At 38.0% G+C, this 20297-nt stretch overlaps 1 protein-coding gene across 1 annotated transcript in view; it reads left to right on the top strand.

Moving 5' to 3' along the window:
* Positions 1 to 19679, top strand: part of igsf3 (immunoglobulin superfamily, member 3) — a 114984-nt gene extending 95305 nt beyond the window's left edge. Inside the window, exons 7-9 of the mRNA XM_038293411.1 lie at positions 12015 to 12425; positions 15734 to 16180; positions 17265 to 19679. Coding sequence (XP_038149339.1) covers positions 12015 to 12425; positions 15734 to 16180; positions 17265 to 17515 — 1109 coding nt within the window. The 3' untranslated portion in view covers positions 17516 to 19679. The remainder of the gene's footprint in view (positions 1 to 12014; positions 12426 to 15733; positions 16181 to 17264) is intronic.
* Positions 19680 to 20297: the final 618 nt, after the last annotated feature.

The raw sequence follows: 20297 nt of genomic DNA on the forward strand, positions 1-20297 counted from the left end.
ATTTATCACAAATCTGTCCATTTTGTTTGCTAAATCAAGCACTATAATTAGTTTTAACAGAAAGTTATACAATGGGTTGATAGGTCGAAGGGGTGCTTGAGAATCTCCATTGGTTCTCAGGAATCTCATCTCTGTTGGTGCCCTTGCTTTGGTCATAACATTTTAGAAAAGAGGATGCAAAGTAATTCAGGAATGTTTACTGGATTCAACGTAAGCATTCTTACATTTTCACCTCAATCAGCAGACCTAATATATGATGAAAACCTGTTGGCTGAATTGAGGTTATGACTTTAGTGACAGAGGACCAATGGCTCTGATCTAGTTAGAAAACTGCATTCTGCTTAAAGATTTATCTCACTGCTTGTTTACGCCTTCCGCAATTTTACTGAATAGAAAAGTTCTAAAAGGAGGCTGCTATGCTATGCTATGTTTTGTTCCACCGGGTTGCTCTTTGAAACTATGCTTTTAAAAGAAAATATAGATTTATCTACCTTTTTTAATTTGCAGTTGATGTTTCTGTAGTAAAATATGGATATAACTACAGGTACTTTAAACATCTTCATCAGAAGTGTCGATAAATTATGTCCTCTGTGTTTATGATCTTCATCATAATCTCTTTTTCAATCTGCTTTTTTTTTTCTCCTGAAGGTTAACCACTACTGGCTCATTGATGCCACTCATATTTTTAATCTTAAACCTTAAAAAGGTGCAATAAAGAGAGAGCAAGTAATGGATTTTAAGCAACTAGATACATAACATAGATTTTATAAGTGGTTAATGCACTTTACAGTTTGCATACTACTGTGCATGTTCGACTTACTGCATGAATGCCCTTGGCCCTGGAGATTTGCCTCAGAGAGCAATGTGCTTGCTGTGAATGAATGCAAAATACTTCTTTCACCATGATGCACAAAATCAAGCTTTTTCTCTCAGCTTTATGCTGGCCCAACACATCCTACTCTCCCATCTAACATTCAAGAGAAAGTGCATACACCTAATATTATACATTTCCGAATCGCATTATGACTGTTCTCATTAAAATATTATAGGAGTCCAAAAGCAAAGGGAGAAAACAGGCATTAAAAACCAAAACCCTGGTCCATGAGTTGCGCCACTTAAAATAGCGAGGAGGGAAGTGTTGGTTGTAGATAAAAGCCGGTCCAAACTCACAGAAAAAGTCAGGTGGTCAGCGTAATATTTCTCTGAAACTCTGCCTTCCAGGGTTACGCCCTGTTCCAGATTGATTTAGCTGCATGCCCCCTGAAGCCAAGTCCCATGGGTCGACTAAAAGAAGCTCACCACTCTCTCTGCATTTGCAGTGCTTCTAAAAGTTCTCCTTTTTTGAACATGTGTCACAAACAAATTTTAACATATTTTATTGGATTTTTTGTAAGGGACCAACACTAAGTAATGCATAAATGTAGAGGAATAATATTGACATACACCCTTAGGTTTCAAATGTCTGTACATTGGGCAAAAGGACATACGGTCAGATTGCTTGCTTGTGTGCACAAACTCAGTCTATAAATCTGATCATAATTCTAGTGTCCATTGACAGTTATTGTTGGGGTAGCCAGAAGAAATCATGCTCAACTAGGGTATTAAATACCCCAGAACAATCTTTATACCACTGGATAAAATCCACTGTAATCGACGGCTTCATTATATACAGGATACAAGTTTGAGCCTACCTATGTGTAAATATCTCCTCTCATTAATGGGAAAAAAATAGACCCTCTACACATTATGAGCAATGTAAAAAGTGGCAAGATCTTGCTCTGGCGATGCTTTTATTTAGCTTAGACAAGGAAGCTTGTCAGAGTTGGTGGAAACTTGATCAGACTAAATACATTTGAAAAAGTTTGGCTGGGCCAGATGTTTATCTTCTACACATCCACCATATAAACCTGCAGCCTAAACTGACAAATGCTTTCTTGAGTTTATACCATTTTGCTTAAACAAAATGAATAAAAAAAAATTCTTTATTTTTGCAAAGCTGGAAGAATTATATACCAACATAGTTGCAAGTATAATCAAAGTAAAAGGTGGTTTTAGCAATAATTCACAATGGGAAGTTGAATGCAAATGCAAACCATGTATCATCATCCTTCTGCTTTATAATTATGCAGCACATTGCTTTGCTTGATCACATAAATTCGCAACAGAATACAGCGAAGCTGGTAAAATTGCAAACGGTTCAAATAGTATCAATAGTTTTCCTATGCACTGTATTGTTTTTTTTTTTTGTTTTTTTACAGTTGTTGTAAGGTTTACCCAGGACAGCAATAGGCTATTTCAATTATCCACCAAAGACTACATGCAGAAAACTATCACACACTAGAGTACACGCCTCATCTTCCCGCATAAACATGCAAACGCGCTGTGGGGTTACCTCCCAAAGCAGAAGTGTAATTATCCAGCATGATGGAAGATGATTAGATATTAGCCAGCACTCCAAAGGATACCCAGAAACGCAGAGAAACGCAATATAAAGCCTCACATACAGCACAGGAATTATTAGATTTCAGCTGATTGAGTTTTCTCTTTGTCTCTTTCTAAAATGCAATAATGGCAAACACATGTTCAGCATGGCAGATCACCAGGGAAGTCCCCGTCTCTGGTACACAATCTAATATTATCTGCTCATAACCCCAAACTACACAGACACACACACACACACACACACACACACAGGTTTGTGTTTCTATCCATATTAGGACTTTATATTGACTTGCATTAATTTTAGTTATTGCATTTATGCCTAACCCTAACATTTAATTTAGCACTTAACATTACCAGTATATTCCTAACCTTAACCTGTAGTTAATTCACACCATACCTCTAAACTGACTCCCTAACATTAAAAATGGGGGTCCACCACATTAGGATCAGCTTTTGGTCCGTACTGGGCCTGATGCCCCCCAGATGGTTAGTAAATATACTAAAAGCAACAAGCACACACACATAGTAAGATGCATGCAAACACCAAGAGGAAAAATGCCCCAAACTAATTATGCAGAATCCTTTCTAATATAAGTACCATTTGGATTAATGATAATTTGGGGAGATCAATGAGGGGGCTTTTTTTCCTTCATCCTTATTCGAGCGTGTGCAAATGTGCCTGTGTGTGTGAGTCTGGCAAGGAGAGTGGGATATTAAGACCGTCTGGTTATTGGCAGAGTTAGAAGGATGATGGTTATAATTGGGGGAGAGGTGTCCCACTTTGATTTTTGTTTTTTTCCCCATCATCTCTTCCATTGCACCTACACTCTGCTGACTTCCTTCACACAGGCAGTCAAATATCACGACGTCTTCTTTTACTGTTCCTTTGAGTCAATGCTGCTCTGAGTTGGGAATATAATCCTCCCACCATCTTTTCTTCCTGATTCTCATTTGCTTTTTCTGTGTTAATAAAGTGTGTCTTCCTATTTGATATGGTCTGGATGTGCTCTACTTTCATGCCACTTATGGAGCTACCGCTTAGCCTTTATTGATAGTGTTTACATCAAAGCAATAATTGGAGATTCCCGCTCATCAGGGCACGAATTGGAGATGTCGATCTTCATTAAGGTCTCATCTACTCCATCTTCACTCACTACCTTTCCTTTCTCTTTTCATATTTTGTCCTCAGTCTCTTTGTAAGCTCCCTAATGTCGTCCTTCCCCTTCACTCCCACTCAGCTGCATGTTCCCCTCCTCACGCCCCCAGCCTCTTTCTCACTCCTGTGATTTTTCAATATTTTATAATTCCCTACTTTCCTCTACCTCCTCCCCTGCACTATTCTCGCTATTATATTTACATTTTCCTCAAATAGCTTTCATTATTGCGTGCATAATAAGTGTATTGCAGCTGTTCAGCCTTTTTCCTCTGTGTTGTTGTTCATGGTAGAGGGGTAAATCTTTTCCCTGTTTTTTTTTTTTTTTTGCTTTAGGGGGATGTACTGTAGCCCCCCCCCCCCCCCCCCCCCCCCCCCCCAAGTTTACTTGAGTGCATGGACTGATTGACTGTTCTGTCTACTGTTTATACTTCGCATATTCAAATAATCAAAGTGCACTCAGATGCCTGTCAGTCTTTAGGACACCCTCTGTAGCACAGAAGGTCATGGCATGTGATAAATAGGTGTTTGGAGAGGGGGTGCAATGAAACAGAAAATAATTTCATAAAAGGCTTTTGATTAACAGCGTCTGTTTCAGGCATTCAAGGTCAGGTTTCTTCCCCGTTGTGTCTTTCCTGTCTCAAAAAACAAAAAAGAAAAACAGATTTCTCTGTTATGACCCTCACACAGGCACATTTTTCTGTCAAAGTTAATCCAATCTGGGATTCATTTCCTTGTCCGGCCCAATCTGCCGACACAATGAGATTCCTCGTGTGCTGTGCCCCTCTATCTCTGCTAAGCACCTAAGTGTGCGCCTGTGCACGCTTGTGAGTCCTGCTACTGCTGTAATTGAAGTCATAACTCAGATCCAGATACAGTACAGTTGCTCCCCATGTAAATCAGTGGCTAATGGTTGAAGCAGGCAGAGCTGCTTCCTGCATACTCGCACACAACCCTTGTCATTGTGTGGACTGCACTGACCACTCTTATGTGTGATTAATGAGCATTTTATGTTATGTGCTTATTGGCAAACCACTTTCAAAACACACATAGTCATGCAGAGATGCTCAGTCTGATGTCTGTAATATTGTCTCCACTTCATGTCAGCTTCCTATGGGTCATAAATCTACCAGAGTTCCCTACAAAAGACCCTTTAAGCTGCTTCTTCTGCATATGATGTCCAACTTCCTCCTAATAATCTGACAAGCAGACCAAAAATAGAAAATGTATTTTCTGACCAGTGGGGATTTGTTCTCCACCAACTTATTTTTAATATAGATTCTTAATTGGATTCAGATTTGGGTAATTCTAACACAAATCTTTGATGTTAGTAGATCAATTAGAGCGCTGGAAGTATATTTGGGGTTAATGTCCTTCTGGGAGTTTCTGGTTTCAGCGTTTATCAGCTTTTCTTCCAGGATTGCCCTACAATGAACTCTACTCATTTTAGTGATCAAATATGACCAGCTTCATAATGCGAATAAGGCATTGCCGTTGGTTTGCAGTTTCTGCCACAAATGCAGATTCCTAGTTGGAGACAGAGACACTTGTTTGTTACATGTTTGCTGTGTCCTTCACATGGCTTGTGGCAACTGAAAACAAGACTCCTCATTGCTTCTTTAGTCTTGTCACTCTTAACACCTCTCAGCTGCATTTCTCATACTTTCTTTGCCTTGGCTGTGAGTTTAAGTGGATGTTAATGACCAGCTACTTACTGACAATTAACCAGGTAGTTTGTAGCTGGTTAAAACTGCTGTCCACAAGAAGGCACCACAGCTTCAAACCTTTGCTGCTTGGGAGTGGATTTTCGTTGCAGTGTATTTGGTTTTGCTGCTGCTGCTTTGCATGGGTGTGGGGGAGAAATTTGACGCACTTTCTATGCTGCACATCTCCTGTGTTTTGTATTGTAAAATCAAGCATAATTATATAATATCAGTGGCTAGAATGCTAGACTATAAATTACTACAGGTGCCTAAAAAAGGGCTTGTTTTAGTGAACAGGCGTATAGATATCCATACTCAGCCAGACATGATTTGTTGGAATATTCATTTGACACAATGGGATCATAGATACATCACAGTCATTAGCATAGAAATTAAACTTCATACTCTGTTAAGACAGCCACTTTTTAGTCAGACTCCCCCTACATGTTTCCCCTGTTTAAGTTTAGTGATGTCAGCATGCGGATCATATTTTTTTCATATGAAAAGAAGCAGCAGTCTGCTAATTCACACCCTGGTCCTCCTGCTATCCTGCAGGAGGATCAGGGTGTGACTGGAGCCTTCTGCCTTTTAACAGTTCTTGTCCTGGGGTTGAATATGCTAAGGCTGTGCTAAACAGTGAATGTGAGAGGGCTGCTATTGAGACTTTGAGTTGTTTCTGGAAAGATGCATGCTGGTTCTCAAACTCCCCTCCAGGAGCAGGTACACTTTTTTTTTCTATGTTGAAATCTGTTTTGTATACAATTTACCCATACTTTTTTCCCTTCATTTTTGCATCTTTAGCAAAACTTGTTTTTTCTTTAATTAGTCCCTTCCTTCTGCTTTTAATGTGGAAACATAAAAGTAGATCTATAGATGAATTATCAACGCTATGGTGTTTCAGGAAACATTAATCCATAGTTTAGAACCACTGCACCTCATGTCTGATGTCGGTGCTTCATTTAGGACTTGTTAATAGTCATGAACCCACAGGTTAGTCTGCTGAATATTTATGCTAGGCTGATTAGACAAGAGTGACAGACTGTGATGAGGGCAAAAGATGAGAAGCTTAACGGAGACCAACAGCCTCTCCTGTATTAAACCACATCACCAAGAGCAGCATCATGGTACAGAAATATAAAATGAATTACCATTTCCCTCCCTGGAAAACATTATAAGGACAGCACAGCCTTTGATTCTCCATCTTGGGCCACATCCTCCTCTGAACACTCAGCTAGGAAGTTTTACAGCTCCTTTGAAGTTAACCTAAAATTTTGCTCCAAGTCGGGAGAGAGAGTCAAAGCTGTGACTCATGTGCTCTGAAGTGGCACAGCAGCACACCTCTCCATTCCCAGGACATTGACTTGTTTTCATCATTTGAGCTTCATAAACAATAAGTTTGACATTTGGGTACAGTCGGACAGGATTTTTATTTGCCGGCATTGTTTGACTCCTCTGATAAATAAAATGCTTTTACAGACACATTTGGGGAGCGCACTGGCACTGAGTTTTAAAGAAGCTATATTGATTTGTGCTACAAGTTGATCTCCCACCTTCAGTTGTTTGAAATTTGACCAGCTATTATTGGAGCAATCTTTCACACAGTAAAACACGACTGTCTACATCTGCTTTGGTTCTTGCATCTGTAGAGGAATGCAGACGGCTTTGCTCTGAACCATGCTGTGTTTTCTGTGGCTATTAAGCCACACAAATTAGGCACACAAAAAAATGGTAAAAACCAGCCTTCAGTGAGCAATTAGTGGCTTTACGTACTGAGTTTGTGAAGTTTTATGGAGGAAGCCCAGAGGGTAGTTAACACATTTGGCAAAATATTGGAGGTTTTGAATCTTATTTTATCTTTTGCTCTATGATACTGTATGATGCCTGTTAAAAAGTAGAAATTACGTTAAGGTAGAGGTGTGATGACACATCCTGCTCCTAGGATGAGAGGTTGGAGGACATTGTTTTTAAGGAAAAAAAGTTACGATTTTGCAAAATGTTGTAAAAAAAAAAAAAAAGAAAAAAAAGAAAACATTGGAAGCGTTTTTGTTTATTTGTGTTTTTGAAATCCTAGTATATTTTTAAGAATCAATAGTCAAATTTGGGTTTTCCTAATATATTGTGGGTTTTATTCTTTTCTAAATCTAACATAGAATGATCCAAAGAAAGCTTTGAAAATGTTCCCTCCCTGTATTAAACAAAGGCTTCATGGATTTTAACTTTGGCTTCAAAGAAAATCTTCTTAGTGTTGAATTATTCCTCAGAGGAGAAAGTTTAGATTTGGTCAGGCCATTAAAGAAATCAGAATTCCTACAAAAAGCCTAATCAGTGTTTACTAAACTAAAAACAAAGAGTTGTAAAATAATAATCTGTTATAAACAGAGCAGTACATGTAACCATTGCTAGCAGTGTTATATGTAGCCTCAATGTTTAGTATCCAAAGAGAATCCAATTTCAGTCAATCAGTTAAGACCCCTCTATTTAATATGAAAATTATAGATGAAATAATTGTGTTATATGAATTCTGACCTTGGATAATTGAGCCTTCCCTTTCTTTGCTGTAGGAGGTGATCTGTAACTTCCTCTAACTTACTTCACAATGGTGATCTAAGACACACGGTTGCCCTGGAAACAACAGGGGAACAGCATTGAAGGCTCCAAACCATTATTCTCAAGGATAGATTTTTAAACAAATATGTTTTCCTGAATTGGAGTTTAAGCCTCTTCATTTAAAAGAACCTCTTCCAATCCAACTAGGTGCAAACATTAACTGTTGCCCTTGAAGTGTTAAAGAAAGTATTATTGACTGCGGATCTCTGTCATTTAGTGCATGAAAGCTTGATGCTCTAGAAGCACAGTCAAGAATACATGGATTGGTATCCTATTTACTATTGATTCCCATGATAACTTCAGAAAAAAGATATAACTTCTCTGTACTTTTACATGCATCAGATTGAGTTCTTGTTCTGTCTATTGCTTCTGTCAGCAGTTGCATTACTGTAACGGACTGACGGGCTGTACTCTAGTTGACAGAAAAAACTTCATTCTCTGAGGAAAAGGACACATGTCAGCGGATGTGACAGCCTGTTCTGTGAAGCTGCTTTCACAGCAATGGCATTCAGCTGGGACCTGAGACTCTAAAGTCATTTTGGAGCATAAAACAGAACGCATTCCCTTTCCTTTTATTTCTCCTCTGGCTTATTGAATCATTGTTTTTCTATTCTGTTTGTCCCATCATTATGTGCTTGGGTGACTCCTTCCTAATAATAACTTTTAATAGCTTATGATTGTACCTAATAGGGCTTAAGTGATTTACCTATTTTAGATCAGAAAAGGCATCTCTATGAACACTGGTGCTCAGCAACAGGCTTCCAGCCCCCAGTATTTCACTTGGCTGTGGATTCAAACTTCAAATGGGAACGGCTGAGCGTTGCTTTGTCCTGTGCCAATCCCATTCTGCATGCTTTCACTTCAGGATGTTCAGAGGTAATTCTCCTGAAAAGAGAAAGGAAAGAAAATTGTTGCCAGGATTCCACAGGGTGCAACGCTATTTTCCAGATGGAGATGTTTTCAGCTTCCTAAATCCGGTAGGTAGAGAAGCAACGTTTTATGATGAGTAATTTGAGATGCTTGGTTGAAATATAGCTCCACAACACGGTGGTCTGGCAATGATTTCCAACCATGTATCTTTTGAATTCTACCAAAGGCAGTCAGTGGCTGGTGGAGTTTTCTCCAGGGGGGCTATAAATTCAAAATAGAGGCAACATATTTGCCTTTCAAAGTTGACACACCTGTTGAGTTTTTTTCAAATTTTATCTCAATGATATTATGGGGCAGACCAACACATAGTAGTTCTTTACAGTGAAAGAAAGTCATACTAGGATTATTAACATTTTTATTTGTAGAAAGCAGAAAAGTTCATTATGCATACCAAGCACTCTCAACCCTGATCCTCATAATAATTATTCATTACAAATTACTGCTTAAAGAAATTGCCTGATTAGTTAATAAAGAACATAAACATTGAATATAGTTTCACTTGGAAATACAGCTGTTTTGTGAGGTTCATTGGAGAATAATCAGCATCAGTTTAATGAACATTTATCCTAAGATTTAAGCATCTACTTTCACAGTGTTCAATCCATCAACTGAAACTATTAAGTTTGTGGCACAAACCAAACCTATTAAGATAAACTGACACACCAGGCATGACTTACATTCTTTTGAGAAGACAGTAAAACCAGGATATAGAATATCCTGAAAGGACAACAGTGGCTTTTCTTTTTGTTTCTTTACAGACGATCACCAAGATAAGTGATCATTGTTGAAATAAAATCATAGGAATTCCTGTTTATAGTCTGACACCTGATATCCAGAGGGCAAACAAACCAACATCTGGAGCACTGTAGATCATACAGTTGAGACCAAATTGAATTTAATTTCCCACCCTAATGCAAAGTGCCATATTTGGCAGAATGCTAACACAGCATATCTTCTTGAACTTTAAAACATAGTGGCAGCATCACACAGTATGATTTTTTTTCAGAACATGTTGAGAATGTTCAGAGGCAATGACAATAAGAGTTAAAATTATCAACAGGGAAATCCTGTAGGCTGAAAAAGAGTTGAGGCTTTTGGAGTCTTAAATAAAAAATTAAATAAAATAAATTGATAGAAATCCTGAAAACATGCAGAAATTATATTTCTAAACATTACTTGGTGGGGATCAATCCACATTAATTATCCTTTTCTTTGTATTGGCCTGTCAAATGAAATCCCAGTATTATATGTCAATGAATTAATTTTATTTTTAAATCCTTTAATCACCACAATAGCAAAACACCAAACATTATGATGAATCGCTGCTGATATTTTCAATTAAAAAAAAATAGCATGCTAAATGAGTGATGTTTAAGTTGTCCTGGCAGAATAAGCTTTTAGATCCTGTGCAGGAAAAGATGTTGAGGTATGTCTGTGTTTAGCCTCACAGGCTCCAAACGAAGGTCATGAGAGATGAGAATGAGTTAAACGGCCTCCTTCATGGCATGAAGGGAAGGACTTTTGTTTTTTAGGAGATCCATAGGGCCAGTGACAAAACTATTAAGCTAACAGGAACGGTCTTTTGTCTTTCCTCCACATTTTTAAGTGTGAGTAAGTTCTTTATGCAGGGGGTGGGTTGGTTCCCCTGGGGGGATTGAGTGTTGGGATTTTTGTAAGGTATAAATGTATGTACTAAGGTTGCTTCAGGCTTATCTATCCATCTGAGGACGTTAAATGAACTTGAACCTTTTTTCTGGCAAGAAATGCCTCTGTCTCAGCTTCCAGACTTCACAATCCAAATGTGGCGACCTTGTATCTGTGTTGTTTACAGAGCTTTAAACATGTTATATGTAGATATTCTGTTCAGGCAGTGCATCTCTCTGATTTGACATTACTACTGATCCAGATTTTAAGCCATTCTGCATGAACTCAAGGAAGTCACCACCTTTGTATAAAACATGTTAAATAGCATCCATTCTTTCATTATTTTATTAGAACGAAATTTCCTAGAAAACAAGTTTATCTACTTAAAGATGTTAAACAAATCCTAGCATCACAGAAAAAGCTTTGGGTAAATGTCTGTAAAGCTGCAAAGTCATGGAATATTTTCAAGAATATAAATAACCAATATCTTTAAAGATAACTGAAAGGAATTAACTTATTTTTGGATTTATTTAATGAGAAACTACAGTGCTTTTATTGTGTGCTTTGCCTGATTGTTAAAAATAACAACTTTGGAAATGTGGACTGTTAGACCTAATGATGTTTGTGTTTATTTGAAGACCTCTGTAACCATGATCATTTAAGACATATCTTCACTTTTCTGAAAAACCATTTTTTCTCAATATATCCTCAGGGAGCTTTGTAATTCTCCTCACAATGTCGAATATTAGGCTCATCATTAAAATAACTTTGCTTTAGAATCATAAACTGCAAACATTGTTTCATATTCTCCTAATAAATGTCTTTTACATCCTTTCCTAAAGCTTGTGATGAGGATTTGTTTGGGTGTCATTGTGCAAATGTGTGTGTTCTGCGAGCTTTCAGTAAATCCCCCCCAGCATTTGACAGTGGTGTTCCCGTGGCGGTCACACCTTATGTACCTGCAGCTAATCCTATCCCACAGCCGATGTTGCTGTAACCAATCCTGTCACAGCACTCAGGAAAAATGCAGCTTCCTCCTGGCATTTTAGTCACACCTCTGTCGTCTCCCTCCTCTATTCCTGTCTGCTCTCCCCCTTTCCTGCTTGACTTTATAATGTATTACTCCTTCGTTTTCTGTCTGGCAGAATGACAGCACCCCCTGCCCTGCTTTTGTCTGATAACCTACCTAATAATATCCTTTCCTACAATCTATCACCCTTGTTTCTTAGCCTGGTCTGCATTTTGAGTAGAGTTCCCATCCCTCTGACTCTGACTTGTGTGGCATTTTCCTCTCCTTTCACTTCATAGCATCTTCCTGTTTTCTTTCTTTGTCAACCTCTGAACTCACCCATGTATTGCTAGTCCATTTCTGCCCTCCTGCCATCAGCATTAAAGCAAACCTTAAGCAGTTTGTCACTGAAATATGTCACCAGTGATCACTTTTTTTCTTATTTCCTAGTGAGATAAATAGTTTTTTTCCCCCTTCTCCTCCTCTAAATCCTTCTTTTCCTCTTGTTTTTTTTTTTGTTTCACAGACAGTAAGTTAAAGGTGCAAAAGAACAACCAGTCTCTGGTGTACCAGGAGGACAGCCGGGTCAGGATCAATTGCTCCATCATCTCCCAGACAAGCCAGAACTCCCAGCATGCTGTTCTGTGGTACATACGACGGGCATCAGGCTCAGAAACTGATGAACTCCTGCTGAGGATCGAACGCACGGGCGCCTTTGAGTACGGCGCATACGCAGATGAGGAGAGGCTGAGGCGGCGGGTCCAGGCCGAGAGGCTCTCACCTCGACTTTATGCGCTGACACTGAACAGGGCAGAGGGCAGTGATTCAGGGACCTATTATTGCTTGGTGGAGGAGTGGCTGAGCGACCCGGATGGAGCATGGTATCGACTCTCACGAGATACCTCGGGGTACACCAGGATTCAAGTCAAAAAACCAGGTAAGGTAAAAAGAATATATTTTCCACTGAATGGAAGCATCAACCCTTAACCTGCAGAGCTGGGCGAGGGGAGCACATGATTACGTGTCTAACAATTAGAGGACGACAGGTTTAAATCCTAGCTGGCTAAACATTATGTTCCACACCAACAAATACAGAGAAAGAATGAACAATAACATCATTCAGAGATTCAATTTAATGAGTTACAGTACAACATTGATAAACATATATATGCATACATTTATAGTGTTAGGTTATGTCATCCATTCCAAGAGCAGTTCATTTGAATATCTATTGTAATGTAGTATTTGCAATCTGCCCTTTGGCAGCGTGTTTCCAATCATTTAATTTCATTTCTGTTGTATTTGTTCAACTAGTTTCAATATTGCCATAATATCATAAAACTTGCCCATGTTCACATGACTTTTTTTATGTATTAGTTCTGTTTAAATAAAGCTGGTAAAGATTTTACATTGATAATTTCTCCATCAATGCTTTTTTTATTTGCAGCATCCCTGAAAACATAAGGAGGGGAGTTTTCCTCTTTAATAAAACCCTAATTCCTTTTAATTTCATCAAATGCAAAAATCATCTCTCATTTAATTCGATAAATAACAGGCCTGTATTTGTTCTTTATATATTCACGCAAAGCTTAAGGAGTAAATGGCAGATTGCATTTGGTCTTGACATAGTTTGTATTATTTTCTGTGCTGTTCCTGGAAAGCCTTTTTTGCTTCCTGCACTAGAGTAATAGTTGCCTGTACAATGGCAAAAGAGGAACAGCTGCTCCCCCTTTGTTATAAGTCCATATTTCTGCTTCCCGATGTCTTGACTCAAAGAAATCAGATTTCTCTATGTAATCTTGCAAAGTTATTTTCATTGTACCTTTGACAAAAATACTAGGCAAATCTAAAACGATTCAGAGAAATAAGACAATTGGACATTTTATTTTCTTGGAGCGGAAAAGCTACCTTAACTGATGGAGGGTTCCAACCTATAAGCTGTTGGGGAAAAAGCATGTTCTTTTAACACTCGATTTCTCCCCTAAACAATCTTCATTAGAATTTTTGGAATTGCTCTGATCTGCCACTCACCACAGATCAGAGAAAAATACAGAAAGAAAGAAAAAAACATTTCTCAGCGTCGTAGGAGGAGGCTGCCTTCTGCAGCATATAGGGAGCTGTTTTCAAACAGAACCTAGATGTAAACTCTTTAAATGGTTTTATTAATCAGTATATAGCAACACACCCACTCTCAAGTATAAAATACAAGCCTTTTGTAACAGCCTTTAGTTGATGAACAAGTTTGACTTAATAGCTTTTCAGCTATTCTCAGTTAGAGCATTGTTTAATTACATAAAGAGCTACATTCAGTTATAAAATGTGAATGCAGGTTTATATATTTCTTTAAAAAAGATTGTACTTAAAGGCAGGTAGAGAATGGAAACTTAATTTGACCTTGGCAGCATTGTTTCAGTGGATCCTACTATTTAATCGGTTATTCACTGAAAGTGTTAAAGTAGGTGGATGCAGTAAAAGGCATAATACTCTCACACATTTACAGATTAAATCCTCAGAATGACTCTTTACTGACCTTCTGGGTCTAGCGAGAGGTGTTTTGTTAATGCAAACCCAACAGAAGACCGAATCATCTGTTTACAGTGGAGTCAATTTGTGTTCTTCATAAAGGCAAGGCAAGGCAAGGTAAGGCAAGGCAAATTTATTTGTATAGCACAATTCAGTACAAAGACAATGCAAAGTGCTTTACATGATTAAAATACAGGAAGATAAAACAGAATCAAAGCAAGTAGGAAAAAAAAAAAATAACTGTTTTGGAAAATTTAGCATTTTTGCTGACCTGTTTAATATCACAACTATTCAATTCTAGTTTTTCCACCTGTTTTCATGCTTTAGATCAGTTGAACATTTTTAACCCAAAAGCAAAGCCGTTTTTAGCCCATTTTTTGGCACCCCAAAATTGAATCAAGGCAAGTGTTTTTTTATACTGTATTTGCTTTTTAAAATAAATAAAAAACTATAGTGTGAAAACTATACAGTACTTGTTTTAAAAAGTAATAATGTATTTAGAAAACACTGAAATGTATCTTGCTCAGCCAGACAGCTCCCTGGGTGCCTGGCAGCCCTAACCCTCTGATCCTAGAATCGCCCCTGACCCAAAGCAACATGTTTGCTCACAATCTTACACCTGACCCATCAGAGCTCAGGAGGATTAAAAGGGGAGAAAGTCACTGTTACATATGAAGAAGCTAATCCACTTGTACAGTATTAAAAAAACATGATTTAAAGAGTTGATGCACATTATTCCACCCACACACTGTCATCCAAATCTAAATCCAAACCTAAAAATAACCTCATCATAATTTTTTTTTTCAGCACAATGCAACTCATATCTCTTAATCTCTCTGTCAGGAGTTCTGTTTGGCACAAGTATTCTGTATTTATCATACAGTACCTGTCAGAATTACTGCTACTTTATGTAGCAAATTTAAAATGTCTTCTGTAATAGAATCAATCAATCATTTTAAAAGACAAAAAATTGAGAAATCACGAAAAATCTGACTGGTTTCTCAAAAAAAGCAGCGTTTAGACTTCATGTTATAAGAATGAATCAGGTGATTTACAGAAAGACATAAAACAGGCTGGTAATGAAACTAACTGTAAATTTCAGCTTTTAAAAGGCACATATGGATTTTATGATGTTGCAAAAGTGTTTACAGATGATGCAGCATTTTAGCAGAGCGCACTGTTTTTCATCCTGTTTTAACAAGAGGATGTTGCTAAACATTGTTGGAGAAAGAAGCATAGTAAGCCAACTTTTTACAGCCCCGTTTCTTTTTTTTTTTTCTAAACTACTGGGGAATTGGGTCATGGAACCACCCCTGAAGGGCTGTAGCATACCCGTGCAGACAGACAAACTAGCCTTGGGGTTTCATCCACCCTGCTGTGAAGCTTAAAGACTGGTCCTGCCTGCAGGCAGGATAGTGGCTCTGATTTCATTTTTCCTTTTGTTTCTCTCCTTCCTATGAAACATGTAGAAATTGCTGTTTAATCATGTTAACATTTTTAAATGAGCTCATTTTATAGCTACAATTACTCAATCTATAACAAAATATGACATTTTTAAGGTCTCTTTTATTTTATGTCTCGGTAATTTGTACTATAGTTGAAAAGTGAAGTCGCCTAAGAATTTTATTTACTTTAAAGCTTAATTTCAACACCATTAAAAACATGAACATTTTAATAAAGGTAAACCTCTTTCCTTTTCTCTCCCTCATAAAATCTCTGCAGAGCCTCAACTGCGTGTGGACGAGCTGGAGAATAACGTGACAGTGGAAGAGTCCAGCTCAATCAGACTGAGCTGCAGCATTTTCAGCCAGTCGTCTCCTGACTCCCGTTTTTCTGTTTTCTGGTACGTCGAGCGTTCTGATGAAGTGGATATTGAAGACCAGCCAGGTGAGGATGAGGATAAGCGGGACTGTGTGTTTTCCATCGGCCATGATGCCATTTTTGGAAATGGAAACTGCAGCCCCCCTGACGACAACGGGCCAAACTCCCGCTATCAGTTTGAAAGGACTAGTTCTGATCAGTACAGCCTGACCATTCACGGAGCTCGACCAGCAGATGCTGGGCGTTACTATTGCCATGTGGAGGAGTGGCTACTCAACCCTCGCAATGAATGGTATCGACTTGCCACCAATAATTCTGGCATCACCATTGTCAATGTACTGCAACAAGGTAAGCACTTAGTCACAAAACCCTCAGGGCCTGTGTGTGTACGACAGTTGTCAAAGAAAAATGGTGCTAATTAATTCCTGCCTAAAAATGAGGGACAATGTATAAACAAGGAGTTAAAACAATGTAGCGATTAAACAATTTGTGTTATTCCACTAAATGGCTAATGAAAAGCACAGTTAACAAGGAGGACAAACCTCTTCATTACCTTCTAATTAGATTTGAAAACAATCTAGTCAACAAACCTCAGAGTGAAAACAAACTGGCCGTATCGAAATATCCACACATATGTATGTATGTATAGATGTATATGTGTGTGTGTATATATGTGTGTATATATATGTGTATATATATATATATATATATATATATATATGTATATATATGTATGTATGTATGTATATATGTATATATATGTATGTATGTATGTATATATGTATATATATGTATGTATGTATGTATATATGTATATATATGTATGTATGTATATATGTGTATATATGTATGTATGTATATATGTATGTATGTATGTATGTATGTATGTGTGTGTGTTTATATGTATATATATGTATATGTATGTATGTGTGTGTGTGTTTATATGTATATGTATATCTATTTCTTAAGTTGTCGGCATCATCAAATGGACCAGTTATCAATTGATTACAATCCTGAAAATCTTTCCATTTTTCATTAGAAACACTACATTTAACAGGTCAGGTACTAAGATAAGACATCCAATAGCTAGATATTGTCTGTTAAGGAGAGATGTTTGAAAATAATCAAAATCAAAACTGTCACAGGAAGTACAGGGATATAAAGAGACATTCAAAAGGGACTTGCAAAGACAAGGTCAAATTAGAGCTCTTTTCTTTTTTTTATCATTTTAAAAAGCAAATGGATATGTAGTTTCTAAGTTACTGGGACAAAACGGCTACACCGCATATAAAATGGGGTCACAAGTTGATTAGTTAATGATCCAGAGGAAAAAATCTGTGAAGCTTTTAACTCCTTGTTGTACTTATAGAAAATGCTGTTACCTTGCCTTTATATACCAACAATCTTGACTTTTTTCCTTTTCTCTTGGCAGTGTCTACCATCCATTCAGTGGTGTGCTCCAACGAGTCCCTCTTCTATTTTCTCTTCTTCTACCCTTTCCCCATCTTCGGCATCCTCCTCATCGCCTTACTGGTTGTTCGCTACAAGGGTCGCAGCAACAACAAGAGCCAAGAGGGCAAAAATGGTGCCCCTCTGCTCTGGATTAAGGAGCCTCATCTCAGTTACTCCCCCACCTGTCTGGACCCCCCAGCACTCAGCTTGCACCCTGGCTCGGTTGACTAAGCAAAACAGGGTCCAATCCCCGCCCCTTTTCCTGCCTCACGCACATTGCGGACTCAGCCGACACAATGCCAGGGAGCCTTTTGTGGACTCCGCCTACAGATAATACTGTTGTTCAAAGCCGTGTTGAATTAGTCAATGAGTTTAAAGATTTCTAGCCTGGAGGCTGTTTGTTTTTATGTTGACGAATGTGTGTTTGTGTGCGTGGCCGTGCTGACAGGGATGGATGTACCATTTCAGCACAAATAATTGTGAGAGGGCAAAGCGAAGGGCGAGAGAGAGCCGTGAACCTCTCCCGATTTCTGTAAAGCCTAATCCTATAATTACGTTTGATTTCTATTTCAATAAATATTTATCTGTTTTTTAAAAGTGGTGGAATGAAGCAGAAAAGATCGCAGGCCAGTCTTTGAAAAACATATAAAGTGAACTCAGCAGGCAACTCCAGCATTATACGGGATGCCAAAAAAGTCTTCAAACTGATCCAAGTGCAGCCACAGCCTAGCCTCCTATCCTGGTTCCCATAGCAATGCTCTGCTCCCACTGACTTCGTAGCTGCCGGCTCCGTTGCCAGGCTGCATGGAGACAAAGGCAAGGACACACAAGTCTGTGTCCTAAACGAGTTTGTGTGTCGGCCCACCTGCCTTCACAATGGATTCGCCTTGGCAGACTGAAACAAGTCCTGGTGAGCCACTTAAACAGTGCCAGACACTCTGGCCCAAGCGAAAGACTACCCTGCTCTTCTTCTCCACTATCCTCCTCGAAAAAGAGCAAGGGAAAGTAAAGAAGACTGAAAACTATTGCAAATAATTGAAAAGGTCTCTTTTATTGAGGACGTATCCACATAAACAAAAGTAATTTTAATTTTATTTTAGTGCCAAGTGCTCCTCATTTCCATGCTGTCATCTGCAGCTAAAGTTTGAAGTTTTTAGACAGTTGGAAAGCTGATCAGTTCAGAGGCAGGCGATTTGAAATGCCTGCATATGTCCCGCTGTGGATCCATGGGCCTTTTGGGCAGTTGAATCCTAGATAAGATTAACTTTTTTGATTGAATTAACTGAGATACTGAATGAAATTCCATTTTTGCACATTTTCTTTAGTTTCCCGGTATCATCTTTTAATTTTTTCTCCTTTTTTTGTTTTTGTTTGACAGATAGGCCACATTAAAGATTATTTATCTGTAGAAGTGTCATAAAACACTACCAAAAATGTTACCTGGACATGATTTGATGAGAATAAATGTTTGATTTTGACATATTTTCTATTTATTGTTTTATACTTTTTTTGCATTGCTTTTTATTATGATGTTTTCTTTTTTTCCCCTTATTCTTATTTCTTTAACATTTAATACTTTGTGGATTGAGCACATTATATGAATAGCCTGTATGTTAAAAATGTGGTAGAAGTAGAAATGCTAGATCTGTCCTGCGCATTGCAGTTTGTAGCATTTCATTACCAGGCTGTCAGGTTCTTCAGTGTCAGAACACTGTATATCTATACATATAAGAATATGCTGTGGCTTTTAAGTGTACAATAGTTGAACAGACAAGTCACATAAATTGATTCACATCTATGCTTTTTTTGCTTGTTTATTTAGTGAAATGTGATGTAACACCTTCTTAGGTAGTTCAGCTAAAACTTGGGATGTTTAAGTTCTTTTTTTCTTTTTTTTTTACATGGAAGCTGGCTCCCTTATAATTGTGATGTAAAGCAGGAGGGCTGACAGCTGTGCCACTTTCTCAGCCCAGAGAGGTGAAATCTTCTGCGTAACCTGTGCACTGCCAGACTGGACATGAGATCTCTTGAGAAAAAAAAAAAACTGTCTCAGTTGTGTCAACATGTATATTGCATGACAATGTTACGGGGGGAATTTTGATGTTTTGTAAAGTTTCGAACATTTTGAGCTTTGTGTTTTTGTGACGGAGCTGACAACTCCCCTCCCACTCCTCTTTCCTCCCGACCTTCCTGAGCCAAGAGCTGATGCAGTGTCCAGTCCCTCCCTCATCTTCAATATTTGACTGCCGGTCCAATATGCCCTTCCAACCTCTTTAAATAGCTGATTTTAAGAATGGTGTTGTGGAGATTGTGTTTGATATTATTGCTCATAAATGTCTTTTTAATGCTTTGCTTTTATGCAGCACTTCATTAAACAGATTTATGTCAATAAAAACCAAAATGTGTTCCCAGCACTGATTAGATGAGTATTAGAGAAATATAATATTATTAAGATGTATACCTTGTCACATTACTACCATAAAATATTTTATTTTTTAATAGTGTATTTTAAAGTGATTTTATGTGATAGGCTAACACATATTGCACACATTATTGCAAAGTGATAAAATTGATGCATCGATAAACATTTTCTCAATGACTCTACAGTAAAAATGACCTATTCATTCACAACAAGACCCCGTTACTTTTAATAAAATTAAATAAAATCCATTTCAATTAGTTGCATTCAAAATCAGTAAATGGAGTCATCGATGTAACACAAAATAAAATAACATTGGTGTAAGTCCCAATAACATATCATCTGGATCATTACTGAAAAAAATATGGAGAACCTTTGGTAAAACAATTTCCATAAAATCCATAAGTTTTGTATTGATCCTGCTTAAAACCAACAGCATTCCCTTTCCTTGTGTTTTTGACTTCAGTAAAATACCATCTGACATTTTTAGTCTGATGCTGAGGCTGTAAATCAGGGGTCACCAACCTTTTTAAGGCTGAGGGCCACTTCAAGGGTACTGAGTCCTAAAAAGGGCTACCAACACTGACCCATGCA

The sequence above is a fragment of the Cyprinodon tularosa genome, unplaced genomic scaffold (genome assembly GCF_016077235.1).
Source record: "Cyprinodon tularosa strain WSP-4 unplaced genomic scaffold, ASM1607723v1 ctg326, whole genome shotgun sequence".
NCBI lineage: Eukaryota > Metazoa > Chordata > Actinopteri > Cyprinodontiformes > Cyprinodontidae > Cyprinodon > Cyprinodon tularosa.